Raw genomic sequence first — 19,229 nt, 5'->3', positions numbered from 1 at the left:
ATTTATCTTCCAAGGATGTTCCTAACCCTAAATTTCTCACAGTATTAAGACTAGAACACCACAAGCATGAATTGATCACAGGTTTCTTTACATCCTGACAATTAAATTATTTTTCTCAGTAACTTTAAATTGAGGCCTGTTTAGGAAATTTTTTTTAAAATTCATTTTCTACTGGGTATCTACCTGGGTTGTGCAACTCAGGAAGGCTGAAATCTTGAAAGCAGATAATTATATTCTCCAGGTTTCTTCTCCTGCTGTCACTATGAGGAACTAAACATGCATAACAATACACTGGAGTGTCTCTGACAGCCCAAACCAATCTCAAGTAAATCTGAAAAGCTACTTTAGGCTACATAAATATGTAATTAAGCTCCAGGCCTGTAGATTTTCACAACCATCTCAGTGCCAGAAATGTGTGGGCTGAAATATTTCATCTCATTTGCACTAAAATTATTAACAAGACAATCAGCATTTTGGGAATTTCAGATGAACTGTCAGGTTGTAACAGTTCTCACAACAGAGAAAGTAGCTGATGATAGGTCAAACCTACAGATCCTCAGGAACAGCTTATACAATAACAAAGGAATGTTTTCTACTATTAGGAGGAAATAAGGATAATAAGAAAATAGAAGTTTTCTTGTTGCACTCATGCTAAAACTTGAAGTACTGCTTTACCTTATAAGATAGAGCTAATATAAATAAAATAATACATATTAATCTCAATCACACTGAAAAGATACTGCAGAAAATCCTTTTAGATGCCTCTTGATTATTTATCATTTACTCAATCTCAATGAAGCCCAGTTATTTCATTTTTTTTCACTCATAGTTTGTTTACTAAACAAAAATCAATGAAAATTGCATGCAGTGGGTTCCTGTCCTAATCTACTCTAAAATCTAATCTAAAATTGTAAAAATGCAATTACTAAAAGTGCTGCAGCAGATAAATTATTTCATCCAGTTAACAGAAATACTTTTTAGTCCCTTTCCCTTTTCTACACACAGAACACATACACTCCCAAAGCAGCATCATTGTTGGTTTTACTGAGAGAAACCAGAAATGTTATTAAAGTGATTTCTTCCCTGAAAAACAGCCATTGTTTTAGGATGATGGATTAACAGGAATCTTTCTGTGCTTCACTATAATGTGATGTTGAGTACTTGTCAACTAAAAATCTTTGCAATGAAAACAAATCAGCCCAAAATATCTTCCCCAAATCCAACTATATTAATGCCAGTGAAAAAGATATTTAAGAAAGGCTAAAATTTTAAAATTACACTTACCAGGAACAAAGCTTCCCTGGACCACCTCCTTATAAGCCCACCAGCCTTCATGGATTTTTGGTGAATTTTGCTGAGCTAGAAAGAAATAATCAAAGAAACTGTAAAATTAGGGCAAGACACAGAACTTAATTAGCTAAACTTTACTATCTAAGAGGTACTATCCTCTACAAAAGTCATTCAAGTTCCCAGGTGATCTTTATTCAATTTATAGAATCATGCTATGCATAAGTATCTTGGAGAACCTTGTCCCTGTTCATCACACAGTAAAATATATTCTGCTTTGGAAGATTTGATCACTGAACTTTACAATTCAGGTAGAAAATGAGAGGATTTATAGCACTACCAGTGGCTTCTGAGCCACCTATGAAATCAATATGGGATAAAAATGCAGAGAAAAAAGGAGTGCTCAGTAGTCAATACCTGAGTCCAAGCAGCCAGACTGAAAAGCAGTTTCTCCCCTTCCTTTCCTGAATTTCCCAAAAATCTCTCACTTTGCGTGGGAAAAAGTGGCAGAGCAAACCACAGCCAGTAATGTCAGGGCTTCACTTCATCCCTGGAGCTCCTCCAAAAGCAGGCCAGAAGGGCAGAGCCCACAGCTCCCCCAGCACTGCCTCAGGCTCCAGTGCTGAGGCAGGAATTTGGTTTTTCCATCTTTGTCTGCAGTGGAGCACCCACACATGTTTGTGTCTGGTGTCTCTGCCATGCAGCTCTTTCACAAGCCAGAGCAGCTGGGAGCACAGTGCAGGAACACGAGAAAAGATTTCTTTGATCAATATTCTGAAGTTTGTAGCAACAAAAGGCCTAAGCTTTGGATAAGGTTTGCCCCTGGTGAGACTTGTTGCCTAAATGGTTTCTCTAAAGTCCTGAAAAGCCAAGAGCAGGAAGGTCCTGACTGGTCAAGTTTGCTCTTGGTCATCTCTTTGTCTTGAAATTGGAATTCAAGTAAATTCTGTGGTCAAAATGTGAAGTCTCTGTTAATTGGAAATATTTTCAAAGGGCACAAAGACACACAGCAAGACAAACATTCAGCTGATCTCCATAAGAAAGAAGAGCTGATATACAAGCTGATATACATTCTGCCTTCACTTGTATTTTGCTTTATGCTCCTATTTAGAGCAACTTTCCCTGAGCTGCAGGAAGCTCAGTTACCTTGTGCATCATTTGATTTAGATTTTGGGGCTGTCTTCTCTTTAAGAAGTTTTCAATCCCTTTCATTAGGGCCAAGATTTTTTTTACATAAATATATTGCTACAGAAGATGGTGTGTTTAGCAGCTTTTTGCTTCAGTTTCACTTCTAAATCACATATTATTTATGAAAAACACAACTACCCTGGGAAAAGTTTCAGCAGTATAATCAAAATTGTTGCTGTCATTAAAAATTATGAAGAGGATGTGAAAAAAATTCAGACTAAAAGGGATACAAGATAAGGACCATTACATAGTGTTCTATCAAGTTACAAAACAGCATTTATGATTTAACTGAGTGTACATTGCAGAAACAAAAGTAAAGCTGAAGTTAATTAAATGTACTGACAGAAGGACAATACCCTGCCTTACCAAAATCCAGCCATGCCAGTGGAATGGGGTACATGTGAATGCAGATTTTTCCTTGCAGGACTGATGCTTTTCCATTAACTGAGTACTGATTACAGTGTTACACTGAAGGGACTGTTCCACTATGCACCCTTTATAGTCTGCAGATGAAATTATCCTCATATTTCAGTTTTTATAACTCTGCCTGGAGAACTCCAACTGTGCATGACTTGGTTGTGCTAGACTGCACTGTACAAACATTTGGAAAATGGCAAATCCCAACTCACAATCACAGTATATGAGCAGAAAATTGTTCCTATCCAGTCTGAACTGCAATTTTTTGGACCTCAAAACTTGCTTTCACGTCCTCAGCAGGAGAAATTCTTAAAAATTTCAAAAATGGCAGTAGGAGAGGATAATAAGGAGTCCAACAAAGTAGAGCCATAATTTTCTACTCAAAATTTCCCAGAAATTACATTGCATTAAAGTGCATCTTGTAGTCATACACACAGCTCAAATTGGTTCAGCCAGGCAGAGGCAGATGCATTTTAGAAGTGGCTGAAAAAATTATAATGATATATATCTATACCTATATATCTATATATCTATATATAGTCTATAATGGTAGATAGATTAGATTGGTTAGATCGATATGTTGGTTAGATAGATAAAAGCAAACTAAGACTTTGGGTGGGATGGGTATTTTTAAGTTCAGCTGCCTAAGGTAAGGATTCATCAAAAAATATACAATTGAAAAATATATTGCTTTTCCCCACTCTGGGGCACTCTGAATGATACATGCCAGGTCCTGAAAAGAAGTATAATCCATTATTTGTAGTTTATATTAAACCAAAATTGAAAGATGCTGGCACTGCATTTCTGCTTCAGTGGGTTACCCTAATGCTTACAATAGCTAATTCCAAAAGGAATAGCAGGAAAAAAATATTTTGATGACTTTTTTTCATATTTGCTGCATTAGTATGGAACAGGCTGCATGAAATGAGCAGGAAAACCAGATTATCAAAGCTCTGTGCTAAATAATCAGTTGCCAGTGCAATTGCTTCAGCTATCAGAGGAGAGCATGACCTGGCATCACTCTACACATTCCACAGATATCAGATCCTTATCTCTGCAATTCACATGAAAATGAAACACAGAAAACACATACCAAACTGTGATGTTGTGCCCTAGGTATATCTAAGGTAGAGCAAGGGCAGTGCTGGCAGCATTGCTGCTGTACAGAGACCTGAGTCTGCTGAGGAAACCAAGGGGCAAGGCAGGTGGGATTGTGAGGGGCACTTAGGGTGAAAATCTCCAGGGCTGTGTTCTTTCCTGAACCCTGAAACCTCAATGCTTTATAGCAGTCCAGGCAAAACTTCCTGCAGTGCAATGCAGAGAGTGACTGAACACAGATTTCCACTCTGCAGTGCATGTGAAATCCAGCTTGGTGCCAAAGAGTTACTTGGATGGAGCCTACAGGGACTTTACTTAAAAAGGGAAAAGATTTATAAAGCTCTTATTTCTCTGAATGCAGAAGGAAGAGGTCTGGTAAGGCCAGGGAGAAAAGTTTATCTTCCAAAAACCTGTTCTAAACCATCACTCCAATCTGTGTTATGCAAGTGGGCAAGAGGACTTATGAAAGGAGGAAAAAGCTGTTCCCTATTTTTGAAACGTAATCAGACCCATACCTGGATTAGTAATGGTACAAGGGAATATAAAATTAGAATGAACAGCCATATGGACAATCCTTGCTGGGAATCCTATCTAGGACACTCACACCTGATGCACACACAACACAGGCTCTCTACAATTGGTGTATTAATGCCCATCTGACAGAATGGCTCTGTGCCTGAGTAAACAGGTTCAACCTTATGGCCCAAGGATTGTTGCCAAGGAAATGGATTCTTCCTATGTGCCACCTCATGACACATGAAAATAGCAAAATTCAGCATCCTTCTGATCTCAGTTAAACTATTGTACCTCTTCCTGCAATTCTCCCAGCCAAGGACCATCTAAAGAGACACATGGGCTCTCTGTGTGGCCTCTGGCACTGCTGTGGTCCCATCACCTGGCAGCTCTGCCCAACAGAGCTCTGCCCTGCCTAACACGGCAGCTCCTTGTTGGCAGGGGGAGGCAAAAGGTCTAGAAAGCAATCCTGTATTCCTGAAGAGGATTAAATACCTTAAAAAACAAAAAAACCCCACAACTTCCATTTGTAATACCTCCGAGGCTCCTGCGTTTACCACTAAAACCCAGAGGATGACTTTTGCTTCCTAGAAATATTGTTGGTTTTGCAAAGCATGAAAATCATCGAGCTCCTCTGTACAGACACTGCAGGTTACCTGCACAAGGAGCTCTGAAACAGCAATTTTTAGCAGCAGCACTGCATTCTGCCATTAGCAGGGACAGCCCAAAATGACACACTTGTCCAAGTGCTCGAGGATACTGAATGAGCTCCATTTGTGCAGCGTTCCTGCCCCTAGCACAGAAATCTCTGGTATCTGATATTAGTAGCTTTTCTGATACAACACCATGATGTCAGAGCTCTTTCAATAAAGCTGCTGCAGAGGACACAGGATATTTATTTGGAGTGTTGCTTTCATTCTGTCAAGTTGTGCATTCTTGTTTCCTAGTGGCATCCCTGCACAGGCAAACAGCACTGTACAGGATCATAAAAATGTGCAGTAAATGCAAACAACAAAGATGCCAATGCCCCTTAAAGTCAGCAGTTAACTTTTTTTAGCTTAGAGGCTAAAGTGAATAGCCTCATGTTTTTTAAAAAAAGCTATTACTGGGTCAGTAAATGTATTTTTAAATGATCAGATATTTTGTGTTGGATACCAGGTACCACCATGCAGATGCTGGAATATCTGCACAGCATTTGCAGTGCTAAGAAGTCCTCATCATGCTGGAATGCTGATGCTGACATGATATAAAATGCTGCAGCAAATACAGAATGCCCCTCAGTAAATATGCTTATTTGCAAGATATAAACAAGCCATTCTACAATTATTTACTTTCTATACTTACATGAACCAAAGAAAGGCTTTTATCTGATGGCATAGTTTATGTCATTCACATCTCAGCCTGAGCCAAGAGTAGACTCCTGCCAGATCAGAGTTCTCCATTCACTTTACTGCCATTTCACACAGATGAAAAATGCTAGACTGGGGAGAATCAGGCTTGCAGCAGTTAGGAAAAGATCCTTCTTCACCTGGATTTTATTGATCTAAGCTCTTCTGATTACTGTATCAATTATTCTACAGGTTTACCTCATCTCACATCTTAGAAGTCTTGTGTGCAATAACTGACTGGTACTGCCCTGGTAGTAAATGTATGACAACATTTTTATCATTTATCATAACATTTATCATAACTGCATAGTTATGAAATTAAAAAGAAAAGCAGCTGTAACTATGAGCCATTAGTTTAATAATAAACTTAGTGAAACACATTAAGTCATTGCTAATGCTTTGATAGGAAACTCACAGAAAAATGGCAGAGGGTCTGCTACAAGAAAAATAAATCCTCAAATCTGTGATTACAGTGGTGAACACTACAGGTGAAAAATAAACAAGCTATTAGATGATGGTGTGATCTTCACTTAGAGACCTTATCCTGGTTCTCTCCCAGCCAGCATAATCCTATTGCTTAGCCATTTAATGCTACTCAATTTTTCATCAGAGCTTCACAGTTCACTCTGAGCAGCTTCATCACTCTCAAGGTGTCTTAGTCAGTCATGGACAAGTTATCCAAGACAGCTGTGCCTAATGGCACAGACCAAAATGAGAGGAATTGCCCTGCAGAAATGTAGTCCTGCAGAAAACAGTACAGGGCAGCTTAAAACAAAATAAAAATAAAAGCTTTATGAAAAATTTAATTGCTTTTGCTAAACTATTATTTATATTATATATATATATATCTCACAATCTCATGCAACACCTGTTTTGTAATTATTTTAAGTAGTTCTGATTACTGAATTTTATATGGATGTTTTGTGCACTGTTAAACCCAAGGGTAGGTTACCTAAAATTTGGAGGGAAGACAGACTTAATCTAAAATAGAACTTTCAACACCTTCAGTCATGCAAGTAGCAGTTTTTGGCTCACACCAACAAATGTCTCTTAAAGCAAATAGGATACCCATGTACAAAAGGGACCTGGCAGCAAGGGAACTAAGCACATGCAATTAACTGGTGATTCAGCCCTCTGTAATTAATATTTAGTTTCTTTTAAACAAGTATGTACGTAATTGAAGCTGTAATTAAGATGTTTTTATGCAGCCCTTTTATATTAAAAGACCCTAACAACAGACATTTCAGGCACTAAATAAAGCATCATTTATAGAAGAGGAGCTACCAGACAAGAAAGGTTGGCCTGCTTATGAATCCCACAGCCTACATTGTGAGCATCAGCATACGCTGAGGGAGGAAAAACAAAACAAAGGATTATAAAGGGATCAATAAATAAAATGCTTTCATCAGCTAGGCCAGATTTTTTTCTTTCTTCCTTTTTTTTCTGGATAACATTTTGCTCAGAAAACATGCAAATGCTCTATCATTAATACCCTCCAATTCCATAAATCCTTCTTCCTCCATCCCCATGTGTAAAAGCTCTCACTGCTGCTGTGAATTCCAAGCAGTATTCAACACAGGAAAAGTGGATGTGACCTGATTTTATCATATCTGAGGGAAAAAGTAAGGCACTACCATGGGAACTCTGCTCTGGCACAGAGACTTGACTGTTCTCTCTATTTTCTATTTATTGTGATTTTGTTTTCTGATAAGATTCCAATTATAAAGCTTGGTCAAAGGGTTAGCTTTCATACAGGCAGGCTCATATAGGGCTAGCAGCAATGAAAATGTGGTGTTACCCTGTAACAAATCAAACTGCTGTACCTACTGGAGCCCTGTACTTGGCTTTTGAGGAGGGTAGAAATAAAATTATTTAACAACTTCTTTGTCTTCTGACCTCTGGATATTATCAAATGTGTTGAAATAAGCTTATGTGTAGGCAGGAATAATTCCCAATAATGTTGATGAAGAACACCCAACTGGACATTAAACTCTCCACCACTAACTTCATTTGTAGAATATTAGAAGTCCCTGTAAAACTGCTTTCCTTTCAATGTGACTAAAACACAAGTCCAGGAGTTAGACCACATAATGTAAAAGATGGGGTTTGCCCTCTACAAGAACTTTCTGGAATACTAGGGAAGCATTTCACTTACTGTTATTTGCTTCAGTTTTTAAAATTATACATTTTGTATTTTCTTCTTTGGCAAAATTTCACCTCTGAAACAACTGAGAGTCAGGGAACTTCTCTCTCTGCTCTCTGGGGAACTTGAGCAGCTCAGAGAGAAACACCAAAGGTTTTACCTGAAAATTACTACCAGCTAGGCATGCAAGCCTGTGCTTCCTCAGGTCACATTTGTATCTATGGGCTTCCTATTACTTTTGAAGGAGGTGCTGCTCTCTTCCTTCTCTGGCACCAGAGTCAAAGCTAAAGTACTGTGAGAAATAAAAGCAATTAACTTATTGCTGGGGAAAAAAATACAGCTGTATAGCAGCAACTGGACCATAATATTGATTAAAAGGAGTGGGGGACTCAGCACCTTTCACCTCAGTCACAGATGGCACATTCAGTGCTTCAGGGGTCCCAAACCACATTAATACAATTAATGTGTTGGTGTTCCCCCAAGTCTCTGATAAGAGTGGCAGCACACTCAGCATCCTATTCTGTGTTGTGTTAGATGGGGTAGTTCCTCTCCCTTGAGTTGTTTAATTATGTTTAATTATGTAGATATAAAGTCTGAAAAGCTCTATAAAATAATGCAATAGCAAGCAGTAAGGTATCTTGTGATTCCAACTTCACAGCAGCTCTTTCCATCGCACTGCACACCCTCCACTCCCATCAATTATCAATTTCAGCGTGGTTTGGGAACACTCAGCAACTTTAAAGAAATGGACTCAATATCCTTGAGGCTTTAAAGTTCAATGCATTATTAGTGCTAAATTAATAGGGTTTCCTCTAAAAGGAAGCCACAAAGTTCCTTTCTGAGCAACACACATGGTATCGACTTCTGCCCTATCACATTTCTGCTCCCAGCTGCTCTCTGCCCTCTCTAAACACAGAGTTACTCATCAGGAGTAGCACAAACAATAGGGGATTGGACTGTTCAGTGCCACAGGTACAGTGCTTTTTTTGGTTCTGTTTTCCCAAATCTCTCACTTCAGGAAAGAGAAATTACTTCATCATCAGTCTTCCCATGAAAGGACTCAGAATTTCAGTACTGACCACTGTGTAGGCATATAAGGGATATCAAGGGGTATAAATCAATCTAGTTAACCTCAGGAATGATGGTATGGCATCAATATCGGGTGCTTGATCCTAGAAAATACACATAGCTTCAAATCCCATGGAATTCTACAACACATGGAAATTTGCAGTCCAGAATGTCATATGGAAACATTTCAAAGAAATTCGTATTACACAGAGAATTCAAAATTTTAAAGAAATATTATTATGACCATTTCCCATGGTTTTGACAAGGGACATAACTGAAAAGGGGGAAAGCATGCCTTCAATGTCCCTTGAGGACTCAGCAGAACTAGGAGTGGAAGTCTGTGTGCCTTGTACAAACTTTGCTCAACACAAACTGATGCCCATGCCTGAGACAGGCAGTGCTTTTCTCCTGGCTGATACCCAAACAACAGCAGTGTGACAAACACCATCATCCTTCAAAAGCTAATGGCAAAGGGGAGGCAAAATTGTTTTGATTACACTGAACTGGATTCAAAGTCACAGATTTTCAGTCATCCTGGGGGCTGACAGGGCACTAATCCAGATCATCTCACAGCTCACTGGACAACCTAAATCCTCAGCACTTAAACTTGATGTCCTGGAGTTTTCAGAGATTTCTGCCATATGAGAGGGACCAATCTGATTTTTATTTATGCCTCAACATATGTCAGACATGAGGTGAAGAATCTGGCAGCCGTGTCCCTGGGGAAGCTTCACCTAGCACCCAGTCCTGACAGAGCATCACCAGGGGCCTGTGAGCCACCACCCCCACCTGCCCCATCATCAGGTTTGTTTCTGTGGGTACCAAACAATGAGATGTCATAGGCTATGAAAGAATTCCAAGGCCCATGTTAACAATATTGGGATTTTATGTAAGTTTTCTTCACCCACATTCCTGGAAAAAGTGTGAAAAATAAATGCTTATCACTGGAGGCAAGAAAAAGGATTAACAAAGGATATTTGCTTCTGAAATGGTTGGGGGAAGTTAGAGCAACAAGTTTTAAGGGTCCTTAAAAACCCAGTAGATAATTTAGCCTTGCATCATCCAAAACTAAGCTAGGCTATAAAGTGCCATTGTGCTTCCCTGCCACATCATTAATGAACCCAAAACTATTTAATAAAATGAATTGTAAGCCCAGGATCCCATCTGTATTAAACTGGCCTCTAGACAAATTTGAACACTCTGTGTCACCAGCAGTAACTCACTTTATTTAAGTTTACATCACAACATGAATGTTAGGAAGGCAGAGAAGGAAATAAAGTAACCTTATCAACACCTCAATCTACTCACCAACCTGCACCTCAATAGAAGAGTAACCCTGATGGATAAAATGGAGCACACTTTCCAGTTCTACCTTTTTACCCTGTACAACCAATAATGTTAGAGTGAGAAGTTATCCAAACCCAGAAGAAAGGGAAGAGAAGCTTTTTATAAACCAGAAATGGGGAATCATTCTGGAAAAATTGAAAACTGAACCTGAGAAGCAGGAGGAAAAGTGATTCCAGTCAGAACAGCTGCCAGGATAAGGCAAGACAGGTAAGAAAATAACATGTTTTGTTCATCTCAGTTGCCAGCCACGTTGTGTGTCAACCTTCCAATTCATTAATTAGTGCTCAGATATTACACTGATGACACCCATATCAATTACCTAAACATTCAGCTTCTATAGTCCCATATTTGGGACTATTTCCAAAAGACATTCCTAAAAACTGTACCAGCTTGGAAACACTGTGTTTATCCCACTTGTCACATAAAGACGTGAAAGAACTTTTTTTTTATTTTTATTTTTTACTTTGTCATGTTCCCAACCTTGCCAAGAGACAAATAAATCACTCTCCATACCTCCCCTGTTTCCCTGCAGTTCTGTGAACTATCCCTCAAAGATTATTTCTACTGTGCATCTGTACAAAGCTGTGTTTATTCACTGATCTTGGAAGAAATAGTTTCCTTCCCACTCATCAGGATGATTCCTGAGACAGCAGTGCTACTCTGGCACTTGAAAGCATCTATTCTTTTATCCCTATCCCAACTAACAATATTCCTGACTAGAAACAGTGCACCTTGGGTTCCTTCTGAACCCAACCACATTTGGTGGCTTCTTCATCCTTGCAAGGGTGTCCTCTATTCATCCTTCTCAGCCATGAGTCAAAAGCAGTAATTTGGATTTGCTTCTTTTCTCTCTCCATTTTAATTCTGAAGTTAGGATGGCAGGTGTTTCATGCTGGCTGTGATGAACCTGCCTGCTTCTTTCTTCTGCTCTGGAATTTTAATTGCTTTCCAAATTATTGATGCAGAAATCCCAGGGAGAAAAAAAACAACAAAACCACCTTCATTTAGGTACCTGTTGTTTATGGTTTTATCTTTCAGTCTTTTGAGACATGAGACTTTGGATACAGATAAAAGAAAAAATATGTAGAAGCCACCAAATGTAGGGATTTTAAAAATGTATCCATTTCGAGAGAACTGTAAGGAGAAATATGCCACTGCAGAGATTTCATTTGGGGTTCCAAGCTTTTCCTCTTTTCATCTGTGTGGTCCTGTTTCTTCCAAGTCAGAATCCACTGAAGTTTCAGGCAGTCTTCTATTCTTGCCAGTAACGAGAGGAAAGATTTTTTATTTTTTTTTTTGTGAGGGCAAACCAATGAACTCGAAATAGATGTCACAGATTTTAAATGTATGTGTTTCCTTTCTTATGAGCCTGGTGTATCTAAAGCAGAGACACCTAGTAGTTTTCAGTGTCCTTTGAAAACCAGAGAGCTTTACACCTCTTGTTCAGGTTTCTGACACCTGCCTATCAAAAATACTCACTGCCTACTTCATTTGATTTATAAAAATACTAAACAGTTGTCCATTTATTAATAGAAATAGATTTTAATCTTAAAAACCACAACCACAATGCAACAGTACAAAATAATATACTCTAACAGCAGTAACTCCTAGAGGCCCAGAGCACCAGTGTTCAAAATATCAGAAACAGAAGGAAGCATCCTTGAATTGAGGCCAATTCAGAGTAGCTTTGCTTCTTTAAGTTTCTTACTGTACTCACTTTTGATCAGAGAATGCTTTAATGAACAAAGCTGGATAATAACCCTGGCAAATTCATTGCTGTGCAGCTGCCTGAAAAACACACTACAGACCCTGGAGACACAGCCAGCCCATACCTGATTACCCACAAAAAAATGCCTGCTGTGTCTCCTACGTATGCTGAGCACTGTGGTTGAGCTACAGAACAGATTTATTTCCTAAACACAATGTCTCCTGTCCTTGCCTCCATTCCCATTTTCCAGCCTTTCCCACTCAAGCCTTGGATTTACAGATGAAGAAAAGGCAAATAAAGAGTGGAAAGGCATGCAGAAGTCAGCAATGATGCTGATGGGACTCCAGTTACTTCCAGTAACCGATCTTCCAACTAGAATATACTGAATTTCATGCATAGTATCTTGGCCAGCCTACAAAATCCTCAAGTGCACTTGAAATAATCTCCTGAATGCTAGGCAAACTACTCAGGAGATGAGCAGTTTCTAAAAAAAATATTTGGAATATTGAAATGAATCTATAATAAACAAAATATTGCTTGTGTCAACACAAAATAAAGAAATTTGACATTAGCCTCACAGATATTAAATCTGTCAGGAGACACTGAGGTAATTCATTTTGGCTGTCCCTGTGGAGGAAGGCCAGTCTGAAATGCATCCTCCCTGGAGATCAACCCCCTGAGATAAGATAATACTGCCCAGTGACTGTGACTGAGCTGTGGAGCCCTCCCTGCCTCAGGACCCCGTGTTATCTTATTATTATTGCTCATCTTATCCCTGTCTGAGACCACTGATCCCCTTCCCAATCCTCCCCTCCCTATAAAACCCCAGCTTTTGCCCAGTTTGGGGTTAGATCATCACTGGCTCCTTCACTGGAGTCTGCATTAAAGATCTGTGGAACACCAAATGATCCTGGCTGGGCTGAACAGAGCTGATCACAGAGCAGAAATCACTGCTAAAAAAGCTGATTACCCACAGCCTTTGCCCTCCTCCAAAGGGTTACCCCAGGCTGGAGATTGCCTGGAAAGCCTGGACAGGGGCTCTGTCCCCCCTGGGACAGCCTGGCTCTCTGGGCTGCTGCTGGCAGAAGCTGGGGGTCAGTCCCCCAGTTCTGGGACCTACAACATCTCCCCTGCCATAAATCCTGATGAGCTGCTCATGAAACTGCAGTGACCACCAGGGAAACCCAGGGAGGGCTGAGGAATCCTGCACACAAAGCAGAGTCTGCCATCTCTGCCTGCATGACCACACAATTACACAACAAGCAATACTGCTGATTCTGTAGATTTGATTTTGAGACCAGATTCTTAAAATGGTTTAAAACTGAGTGACAGAACTGGCAAGGATCTCACACTAGGGTCATTTACCCAAGTCTTCAACTTCATCCCAGGCTGGTTTCACTGCAACTGGCATCAGGCAAAGCCAGGTTTTCCCTCAGCCACACAGGAAACTCAGCTCAGTACCAGAGGATGCCAACTGACTTTACACTACTTAGACTCATCCCTACCCTTCCAAACACTTGGAATTGATCCAGCCATGTACCTAAAAGGAATAATGTGTTTTCTTAAACCCTTATGGGGTACCTTATGGTACTGTGTATGTGGCATCTGTTTGTTTCTTCCCCAACACAACTTTGTGCAGCAATATGTTGATAAGACTGCTTTTTTTTTTCTAATATATATTTTTTACATTTTTTTTTTTTTGTTTAGCCCCCCAGAAAGTTGTTATGGTTCTATGGTAGAACCAGTGTAAAATACAGGTCACTTGACAGACCCCATTATTGCACTGAGAACAAACAATTTAAACAAGGCTGCACCTGCTTCGAACTATTCTGTCAAACTTTTGGCCAAATCCCTTCTGTGAATGTCTCCAGCTCCCAAAGTCAGATCATGTCCTCTTTTCCATGGTTCCCCAATTCATATGTTTTTATGGTCTTCTTATTGGCACAGCATAAGGAGCTTGAGTCTATAACTCAGTAATGCCAGCAGCCCGTGTAACTCCGAGACTTTTCTTGTCCAAGTGATGATTAATCAGATTTAACAAGACTGACACAGCACTCTGCAGAACACGACACTTTGATAAATGGTGCTCTCACAGCAGCTTACACCAGGGGCATTCCAAAGCACTCAGACTGATAGGAATTCTCCTGATGATTTCAGATATGCACCGAGTACCAGTACAGAACAAACACAAGGTTTTTCATGACCCATCTGCATCAGAATCTTTTCTTCTGAGGAGGGATTTCTTTAACTGTGATTTTCTCAACCCTCAGCTGGGTTGAAGAAGATCTGGAGAATGTGGCACTGGATTTATGCTGCTGCTGCCCAGCTCTGCTGGTTGGATACATGGCTATGCCAGGAGCACATTCACACAATGGTAATGATATTTACTTTATCTCGTTATTTTCTGCCCTCAGAAAGCAAGCCTGAGTGAATGGGAGATGTCAGGACAGTGCACAAAGCAACCTGTGATAATAATGAAATAAGTAGTAGCTGTTTACTCCCAAAAGAAGCAGGAGACTATCTAAAAATAATAAACTTTGGGATCAGGCTTTCTTAAAATATGCTTTTCTTCCAGTGGCAATCCAGTAATGCTCAATGTTTATCCTAGAAGTTGTAAGGTAATATTTATTCTAAGAGTCTTTGTAGAGTTAATTGTAGGGATAACAGTGGATTAGATTTGAGTGGGAAGGAGATCTACACCTTTCCCTCTCCCCTATCCCAGAAACAGCTCACAGTAAAAGAAAATTTTTTCTCCTTTAGGTGGTATTTAATTCAACTGATCAACTTTTTGGTGAATTCAGCATGATAAAAATGACATTGGGCATGACTGGCATTTCACAAACTCTTGCACATAAGGATGTCAATATATATTTTTCTTTGATATCTTAAGTATCTATTTTACATCAGAGAGTTAAGAAAAGAAAAAAGAAGTAAGGTTTATGGGCCATCAAGCTGCATTACTGAGTATTAAAACAAACAAACCCCCAAAGAATAGACATTCCATTTTGGAAATTAAGTCAATAATCTAAAAGTGATCACTAATCACTTTCCACCAGACATCTTTAAAGAATTTTCAATACACAGTTACAGACCTGCCACAGATCAGAGGCTAAGCACACATTAAAATGTTAGATATTCCCCATCCTGTTGCTATTAAACACAGTAGGAATCTAAGATAACTCTGCTGGAATTTGAGTAAATGTCAAGGTGATCTGGAAGCTCAGCAAATTTCAACTGTCTCAAAAATCACAACAATTCTGAAATCCTGCCACTGCTGATCTCAAGTGCCAATCTTTCTGCTCTCCCCTGAACAACTTTTCATTTACCCAAGCTTTAAAATTGTGACAAGTCATGCAAAAGACAGACTAATTAAGAAAAAGAAATTAACCCTAGATTCCCAAAGCCTGCTTAAACAATAGCACCACTTTCTGTCCATGTGCATTTGGAAACATTCTTGAATTTAGTGTGGCATCATCTGCACTGGAGCTGTGTTGTACAGTAGTAAATGACATGAGGGACATAAAATGGCCTATTTCCTTAGGATAATTACCATCCTAAACAGGCATTTTGTATTATTTATCATATATTCATCATCATCCTTCTCCCTAGCACTGTTTCTCAATGAAGTCAGAATCTTGTGTAGACACCCAGAGGGGCTCAATCAATTCATGTGAAGTCAGTCAATAGAAACCAGTACAGTACTAGCAGGGTTAGTGTCACAATTCCAAACACAATTTCAACCATAAATCAGCATAAATGAGGTCAGAATCCACTTAAAATGTTAACAAAGACATCTGTATTAAGTAATGTAATAAAAACTGGCGTAATATACCCTATTTTGAGTATCAACTAGCCCCAAGCTGCCCTGCCTCACATAAATCTGCATTAAGAACAATACAAGATTTGGACATGTAAGCCTCCACATTCTCAAGGCAGCTTTTTCATTACTTTATGGTTTGTCTAGGCAATTATCTCTGTGAAATGTAGTGCAAAGCACAACCATTCTGATTTGGCAGAAAACTGTAACTCTGCCATCTCTGACCAGAGATGTTTGTACATCCTGAGCAGCTGCATCTTGTTATTTCTATATAACAAGTAATGGAAAATATTTTGAGGTATTAGACAAAAAGGTATTGTAAAAGTAGAAAGTATTTCTTTAATAGCTTACATTTCTCCAGGCTTTCAATTAAGAACTACAGTCATTCCTAATGGATGAGGACAGGGCATGTTTTACTCGCCTCCTACACATGCTGGTATCCTTTTTATAAAAGGCTGATATAGAAATTTGTTAATACTCTTCCATACATTGGTAGAGCTGGATGCTCTGTGACCCTCAATATGCAAATTAATCAGCACTTTAGGGGCTGGATGAAGCCCCTAAATTACATATGGCCCAAATTCACACTAACAGTATCCTACAGTAACATGATGAAAATGAGAAGAATTTTAATATTTGTTCTTTCCTCTATAAAAGGTATGAAAAAGACCTGTCTGGAAAAGGTTTCCTACCTTCATTCTAAACCACAGCAAACAAGAGGACTGCTGTCCTTACAAGGCTGTGATATCTCTGCTGAGCAGGTACAGTGGTTTTGGTTCACCAATTTGAGTTTCCTGGCCAATGCACCAAATAATGGAGTGGGTTTAAATCCCACTAGTGGGTTTAAACCCAATAGTAGTGGGTTTAAAATCACCAGTGCATCCATTGGAATTACCTACTCATTTCCTACTGTGGGATATGAATTAGAAAGAGGGCAAAGCAGGCTCAAAATTTAAAAGGTATAAATAAAACTTTATTAACAGAACTAAAAGAATAGTAAGAATCAGAATAAAACCTTCAGAACACTTCTCCTCTCCCCACAACCTCCTTTCTTTCCCAGTGACAACACAGAGACAAAACCTGGGATTTTCAGTCAGTTAGGACCTCTACAACAGTCTTACATCAGTTCTTGTCTGGAGAGGAGTTTCTCTTGCCATGCCATGGAAACTTCTCCACAAGAAACAGTTCTCTTGTGGCTTTTTCATTTCCATGAATTGCAGCTGCCCAGAAAATCTGCAATTGTGAAGTTCCTCCCATCTTTGCAGCCTTCCCACAGCTGCATTCATGGACATGTCAATTTATGGTTTTTTTTTTATTTTAAGGATGAGCTGCTCAAACAGCAAAGGTTCTCTTCATCTGTCTCTGATATCATCTTAATCTCTGGCAACAGGCTTTGGGGAAAACTAGAAACACAGAATTAGTGACCACCCTCAAAAAATTTGGTTTGTGTTGCCAAGCAACACAAATTCTGCCAGAGACAGTGATAAAATTCCATTCTTTAGATAAGCCTTAAATTTCTTTGTGATTATCTTTTCCTCTTCCTGCAATCCCTTGCTTTATTCACTGCATCCCACAACCTCTGCATTAAAACAAGAATGTGCTGAATTACTGTCTTTTCCCACATAACCTCTGCAATAGAATTTCTAAAATGTTGATATAACTTTAGTTATGATGTACAAATTCTTCATTTGCTTCTCCTCTCAATTTTTAAGAAATCTTTTTAAAAAAACCCCTTTACCAAATAGCCTAATTTAGTACTAACCTAGGTGATTACAGAATTAGGTCTTTCCAGTCTTTCTTAGAATGATTTTCTTCCCTCTTTCTGCCTCCACCATTCCACAGCTTCTCATTTGGGCACAACCCCCTCCACAGCAAGTGTCTGCTCATCTGCCCAGCTCAGCACAACTGTCCTTACCCAGCCATTCCCAGATCCCAAAATCTAGCCCAAAGCCCTTCATTTGGTAAGACACAGGATTTGGAACTCATTTTGAGTTCACCAAGGAAATCTGTTTCCCTCAGAAGCCGACTCCATTTTTATCACGCTCATGTATGCAAATCTATGCATGTGTGTGATGTGGTGTGCATCTGTGGGCAGAATATTTGCAACCATAATAAATGTGAATGTGATTTATATTAAAGAACAACAGCAGATGAGATCAGCAGGAAAGGAAAAACCCAAGAGATGAGACACAAGTGCTTCCTTTAAGAGTGGGTTACTGAAGAATAGGAGAGGAGATATGCCTGGGGAAGTGAGTCTCTAGGCTGGCAGTCACAGCAATGAAAGGACACTTCAAACCAGAACCAGGGGACACGAGTATTGAGCTGAGCACTTGCTTTTTCAGCTTTTTTTTCTTCAAAGCTGCTCCATCACCAGTTATCCCATGCCCTGGATACAGGTGGAAACAAGTTTGGGAACTGCACTAGCAAGCAGAGAAATGTTGGAAAAAAGAGCACAAAAGTAGGCAGCAAAGAGAGATCCTCCATTGTAAACCTTCCTGCCATCACAGGCAGAGGTTTAGGAATCTCCTGAGCCAGGGGTTCCACTGCATTAACCTAGGAATAACTGAGAATAATCCTCACAGCTTTCACCTCCAGGAAGAGGCAGCCTCCAGCTAGGTGTATATTTAGAAAGATCAGTGGAGCCGTGCTGATTTACTGTGCAGATTATCATTTAGGCTGTAGCAGCATCCAAAAGCTCCAATTAGGAGGAGAGTTCCATCCTGTCACACACCAGATGAATACCCACAGTCAAGCATGCCCTATTCCAGGGAGACAGGCCTGGCTGCCTTCATATGCTTCTAATTGGCTTCTCCTTGAAACTCATCCTGATTCTGCAACATTTGCAGATTGCAGCTGTTTGTTTACTTCACCGGACTGGAACATGAGAATTACTTTAGTGCATCCCTTGTGGAAGGCAGGCCTTGCCAGCAGACTAAAGGATGATGGAACCCAGAGCCTAATGATAAGTTATAAAACATACCTTTGTCCTCCAGGCTCTGAGTATTTGACAGGATCATCAATTTCTGTCTATCATAAAAAAAATTTTATCACAGCCCTGTAGGCTCAATAAATAGGACATTCATGGTTCAGACATCTTTCACTGCCTATGGGAAGTTGATAGCTCCATCCACATCTTTCAAGTGACATTCTGACCTTCCCCTCCTTCTGGGTCGAAAACCATGGAATGAGAATAAAAAGAAGAGATGATGTACATCCATCTTCCTCATTTTTTGTTCTGCATCTGAAATTAATTGA

General features: G+C 39.6%; 1 protein-coding gene across 1 annotated transcript in view; it reads right to left on the bottom strand.

Moving 5' to 3' along the window:
• Window positions 1-19,229, bottom strand: part of CA10 (carbonic anhydrase 10) — a 168,978-nt gene that overhangs the window by 131,303 nt on the left and 18,446 nt on the right. The window contains exon 2 of the mRNA XM_015645856.3: window positions 1,285-1,359. Within this exon, the coding sequence (XP_015501342.1) occupies window positions 1,285-1,359 (75 nt within the window). The remainder of the gene's footprint in view (window positions 1-1,284; window positions 1,360-19,229) is intronic.

This window comes from Parus major, chromosome 18 (genome assembly GCF_001522545.3).
Source record: "Parus major isolate Abel chromosome 18, Parus_major1.1, whole genome shotgun sequence".
Taxonomy (NCBI): domain Eukaryota; kingdom Metazoa; phylum Chordata; class Aves; order Passeriformes; family Paridae; genus Parus; species Parus major.
Note: the sequence above shows the minus strand (reverse complement) of the source record. Positions and strands in the feature narration are given on the sequence as shown.